The sequence below is a fragment of the Oratosquilla oratoria genome, chromosome 1 (genome assembly GCF_046742065.1).
Source record: "Oratosquilla oratoria isolate Oo_2021 chromosome 1, ASM4674206v1, whole genome shotgun sequence".
Classification (NCBI taxonomy): Eukaryota; Metazoa; Arthropoda; class Malacostraca; order Stomatopoda; family Squillidae; genus Oratosquilla; species Oratosquilla oratoria.
The window spans coordinates 55,214,741-55,220,740 of NC_134777.1; the positions used below are offsets into that span (position 1 = coordinate 55,214,741).

At 41.6% G+C, this 6,000-nt stretch overlaps 1 protein-coding gene across 1 annotated transcript in view; it reads left to right on the forward strand.

Annotated features, from left to right (window-relative positions):
• The window catches only part of Mybbp1A (MYB binding protein 1a), a 73,859-nt gene extending 68,183 nt beyond the window's left edge, over positions 1-5,676 (forward strand). The window contains exons 18-19 of the mRNA XM_076184650.1: positions 1,811-1,965; positions 4,778-5,676. Coding sequence (XP_076040765.1) covers positions 1,811-1,965; positions 4,778-5,246 — 624 coding nt within the window. The 3' untranslated portion in view covers positions 5,247-5,676. The remainder of the gene's footprint in view (positions 1-1,810; positions 1,966-4,777) is intronic.
• Positions 5,677-6,000: the final 324 nt, after the last annotated feature.

Here is a 6,000-nt window from a genome sequence, read left to right on the forward strand (position 1 = left end):
GGGGGTGGAAAGGGAGGTGGAAGATAGGGTTGATGAAAGGGTATTGGGATGGTTTTGGACACATGGAAAGAATGAGTGAAGAAAGATTAGTGAAAGAGGTATGGAAAGGGTGAATATGAGGGAATGACCTACTAAGTATTTCAGCGGCTTTGACCCATTGTTTTTCGCTCATATTTCCGAAATAATCATTCACATCAGCATGGTATATTAGCACAGCCTAATTCACACCCTGCCATAATTTTTGACGTTATAGTGCATTCACAAGTGTAATTACGGTGTTTACTCTAGATATTAAGTGTGTCGTAGCCGACACCCGTGAAGTAAATCGAACAAGTGAATTTGGGATACTCGAGGTAGTTTGTGATGACGTCACGACTTCACCTGTTCGATTTACTTCACGGGTGTCGGCTACGACACACTTAATATCAAGAGGAAACGCCGTAATTAAATACACTTGTGAATGCACTATAACGTCAAAAATTATGGCAGGGTGTGAATTAGGCTGTGCTAATATATACTGATGTGAATGGTTATTTTAGAAATATGAGCGAAAAACGATGGGTCAAAGCCGCTGAAATACTTAGTAGGATGAGATGGATGGGGTAAAAGGGGCATTGGGTGACATACATACACCAAGGGCTTCCCCCTTACAAAGGAGGTAGCCAAAGTCAAAGACATAAATCCACTACCACCCATTTCATCCCTGCGTACTCCACTCCCATTCACCACCCCACCCCACCCACTATGAACAGGTTAATGAAGATAAATCTTAATCTACTGTTAACCTTCAACTAAATAAAATTGTCTAACAATACAGAATAGATAAGTAGCATTCATAAATGGGTTAATTGTACTTACACATACCAAAGGCTTTTTCCCCCTTACAAGGGAGGTAGCCAAAAAACAAAGGCATAAAATCCACTCCCACTCATTCCATCCCCACATACTCCATGCCCATTCACCCCCCTCCCTCCCTCTCATCTTGGCTCCTCTTGGATGATGGGTCATCCCTGCATCTCGCTCACTGCACTGGGTAAGAAGCAGTGTCGTAAGACACAGCGCATCCACAGCAAGGGGCATTAGGAAAGAGGGGAATATCTGTTGAGGAAAGAAGGGAGAAGATGGAAGTGAATGGAGAATGGTTGTGTATATATAATGCTGTGATGCATGGGAGTGTGGGGAGGGATGGGGTGAGGGAGTATGTGTGAATGATATTTTAACACAGCCGAAAGGGATTTCTCCCCATCTTCTCTTTTTCTGCATGAGGGGATGGAGAGGGGGACGGCCGATTAAATGAAGCAGCCTTGCTGTGGATGTGCTGTGTCTTACGACACTGCTTCTGACCCAGTGCAGTGAGTGAGATGCAGGGATGACCCATCATCCAAGAGGAGCCAAGATGAGAGGGAGGGAGGGCTACACTGCTTCTGACGCAGGGCAGTGGGCAAGATCCAGGGATGACCTGTCATCCAGAAGAACCAAGATAAGAGGGAGAGAGGGGGTTGAATGGGAGTGGAGTGTGTGGGGATGGAATGTGTGGGAGTGGAATTTATGCCTTTGTTTTTTGGCTACCTCCCTTTTAAGGGGGAAATAGCCATTGGTATATGTATAAATGTATGTAACACTAGAAGAATAAATGTGGAAAGTTTTATAACATTGTTTACCAAAACCATTCACATGGTTGTTCCCAGCATGTTTATGTGCAAATGACCTGTCACCTGAAATGGACAACAGTGATTTGTTTTCTAAAAAATGTAGGGTTGGTGTTGTCACTGTACTTGTTATAAATGTAATTTTCTCTTACCATTTGCAGTATCATAAGCAGCATCCTCATCTTGGCATGGACTGGGAGGCACTTGAAGGATCTATAACTGCCCTAAGAGATCGTGTCTCACTTAAACCTTTCAAAGATCTGCGTTTCCCATTCAACCAACTTTGTCAAGCCTTGCAAATCCATGCAGTTGAAATGTAAGTATTTCTCTCTTCAAGTAGAATCAATCAGTCAGTTGTTGCCTCAGTTTCACAAAGTGGAAAATCTGTGTGAAGAAACTTTGCACTGTTATCTGTTTTATATAATTTTGGAACTTTCCATTAAGATGAGACACTGACATAAGAAATGTTTGTGCATTTCCTATTAAGTACAATGATGCCTATGTAGGCACCATGAAGCATGAGTGGGTACACAAGGATACCAGTGTTGGCGTCTTGAGTTAACCCCAGATTCTGTGAACTGGTTTGATCACATTTTCTGTGTTTATTATTACTCAGGGTAAAAAAGAATGAGTAATACAGCAGTAACTACATAATGTGAGTAGTGTGATTCATCGTACATGTGGCAAGTGATGCTGCGTGCAAGAATTTTATTTGTACTGAAGTGCTTAACGAAAAAAAGATTAAGGTCTAGACTGTGAATTAATTTCTAGTCCTTTCTGTTTCCTATCTCCATTTCCTCCACCATGCCAGCATACGTTAGCTTGAAACACCTAATGGGTGGGAGTGAAGGATGGAGTAGAACTAGGAGTTGGGGGTGTTTCAAGGAGGGAGGCACATGGTGTGCAAAGATGGTGTATGAAACAAGATTGTAATGGAGAAGAAACAAGCATTCACAAATTGGTTGCAAAATAGGATGAGAGAATGATATGAGAGGTACAAAGAAAAGAGAAGCAAAGCATAAGATAAAGGAGAGTAGATGTAAAATAGGGTAAGAATATGACAATTTTTTTAAAGTAAAAAGATGTTTTGGAAGGAAATTAAGAGAGGAAGAGGAGAATCAAGTAGAGAAGAAAAGGTAAAAGGTGCAGATGGAGAGATGATAATGGAAGAGGCAGCAGTAAGAAGAGGATGAGTAGAGTATTTTAGGGAGTTGCTAAGTATGAAGAAGGATAGGGAGGGAAAAGTATGTGCAATGGGAAGCACTAAGCAAATGCCAGTAATTAATGAGGACAATGGAGAAATAAGGAAAGGTGAGGTGAAACCAGTTATTAAAATGATAAGAGGATGGGTGTCATGCAGTATCTAAATAAGGGAGGTACAGTGATGGTGGACTGGCTGTCTAAAAGAGGGTAGAGTACGGGAAGATTGCTGGAGTGCCTGTATAATTTCACTTGACAAGGGAAAAGGGAACAAGTATGAGAGTAGTAGTTTCAGAGGGATCAATTTGTTGAATGTAGTTGGGAAGGCTTATGGGAGTGTTTTGATTGAGAGGATTAGGAGAGGAGCAGAGGAAGTATAATTGGTGAGGAACAGTGGGTTTAGGAAAGGGGTCATATGGATCAGATATTTGTGGTAAGGCAGGTATGTGAGAAAGCTTTAGGAAAAGGTAAGGATGTTTTTTGGGCCTTTATGGATTTAGAAAAAGATTATGACAGGATAGGTTGTAAGGCACTGTCGAAGGTATTGCAGATATATGGGATAGGAGGAAAGCTTTTAAGAGCAGTCAAGAGGTTTGAGGTAAAGGCGGGACTTACCAGGGATGTGTCATGTCTCCTTGGCTGTTGAGTTTATACATGGATGGGTGGTGTGAGGTAAATGCAAGGGTAATGGGCCAGGGATCAGAGATGGTTAAAGAAAGTGGAGAAAAATGGGAGATAAGACAGTTGTTTGCTGACGACACTGTACTTATAGCACAATCATAGGAGGGACTAAGGACATTAGTGATGTTTGGGAAGTTGTGAAAAAGAAGGAAGTTGAAGATAAATTTGGATAAAAGTAAGGTGATGAGATTACAAGGGGAGAGGATGACAGCAAATTGAAAGTGAGTGTTAAGGGAGAGAGACTGAAGGAAGTGGATAGCTTTAAATACTTAGGGGTGAATGTGGCAGGAAAAGGAGGAGTGGAGATAGAGGTAGAATGTAGATTGAGAGAAGCAAGTAAATGCTTTGGGGGATTAAAAATTATAGTGAGAAATAGACATTTGGGAATGGATGTTAAGAGGAGATTGTATGAAGGAGTGATTGTGCCAACAGCATTGTATGGGGCAGAAACATGGAACATAAGAGAGAAAGAATTTATATGTGTTTGAGATGAAATGCCTGAGAAGTAAGGTAGGGGCTACTAGAGTAAGAAACAAGGATGTGAGGAGGAGAGCAGAGGTGAAAAGGGAGCTGGGAGATAGGGTTGATGAAAGAGTATTGGGATGGTTTGGACACATGGAAAGAATGAGTGAAGAAAGACTAGTAAAAGAGGTGTGGAAGGAGTGAACATGAGGGGGCAACCTAGGATGAGATGGATGGATGGAGTAAAAGGGGCATTGGGAAAGAGGGGAATGTCTGTTGAGGAAGGACAGGAGAGGACAGAAGATAGGGGTGAATGGAGAATGGTTGTGTGTGGATGATGCTGTGATATATGAGGGGGAGTGGGTGGGGGATGGGGGGGTGAGAGAGTATGGGTGAGAAATAAATTGACGCAGCCTGAAGGGATTTCTCTCTGTCTTCTCCATTTCTGCATGAGGGGACAGAGAGTTGTGTCGCCAATTTAATGAAATGGCCTTGCTGTGGATATGCTGTGTCTTGCTACACTGCTTTTGACCCAGGGCAGTGGGTGCGATGCATGGATGATTCATCATCCAACAGGAGCCAAGATACGAGGGAGGGAGGGGGTGGAGTACAGGATGGAATGGGTGGGAGTGGTTTTTATGCCATTGTATTTAGGCTACCTCCCTTGTAAGGGGTTAAAAGCCTTTGGTATATGTATGTATGTATATATTAATGTAAGGGGGGAAAACCCTTGTTATATATATGTATTAATGTAATCATTAAGTTGACTTCTCTTCTCCATACAGATCACAAAGTAAAAATGAAAAGAAAATAGCGAAGAGATTAGCCAAACAGGAGGCAAAGAAGAACAGAGAGGGTCAAATGACTTTCGATAAAGAGGACAAGCCTGAAGAAGCAAAAGCAGTTCCTGGAAAGAAGAAACGGTCCCAAGAGTGGAAAAATCAGAGGAAGCGGCAGCTGGGCACACAAGTGTTGGAAGACCTTGAGGGTTTCAACTTTGCACCACAAGCCATCTTTGATGAAAGCTTAGGCGACGTGAAACAGGAAGCAGTACAATCTGGCAAACCTAAGGCACCCCTGAAGAATAAGAAATCAAAAGGCAAAAAAAATACCATGAATGCTAGTGTGGAAGCAGAAGGGTCAGCCAGTAAAGAGAACCAAAAAACAAAGAAAAATAAAAAGGGAAAAAAGAGAAAAACTACTGAGAATCAAAATGATGTGTCTAGCAAAAAGCCATTAGTTGATCAAGATTAGAATACATTAATAGCCATTGTTGAGTTTCTCTGACTGGAAACCCAAATCTCACAGTAATCAACAAGTCCCAAGGTCCCCCTATAGATTTCTGGGAAAAACTTTTGACCATTTTCTGTGTTGTACTAGCTTGAGTCAGCTTCTTTCAATAACTGGGATTAGGGACATAGTCTGGTTGTCCTCTATATGTAAAAGTGGGTGGAAAGTAGGCCAGTGTGATAAAGAGACCTTGGACCTAGTTTAGAGACTTGTTGTATCTAGGAGCTGCACCTCCAGATGGAGATAAGGATATTGGGTATTGGAGGTGGACAGCAAGATGATCCTCTGACATCCATCTTACAGATACCTAGCATTGGTTCCACCAAGAAAGAAGAGTTTTGTGTAAGAAATCCGAGTCTACATTGTTCAATAATAATTATATATTATATTTGTTTCTAGGAGTTTCATTTAGGTCCCTTTGATATTTAAATTTTAAGTATATAGGCAAGGATTTACAACTGGTGAAAGTGGAGGGAAGTGGGGGACAAGCCAATTGTTGTTTGTGCATATCACTGTTTGTGAATGAGTCGCAAGTCGCTGAGCAAAATGGGTGAGTTGGATGTATACCTTGGCTGGCCACCTCCTTTATAAGAGATAAAAGGTATATATATATGTACTGTTTTTCGAAGTTCATTCCATGACACATTCATATACTTTCATTTCATGATCTAATAGCCTCACTCTTCTGTACTTGCCATGTTCCATAAGCCTTACAGAT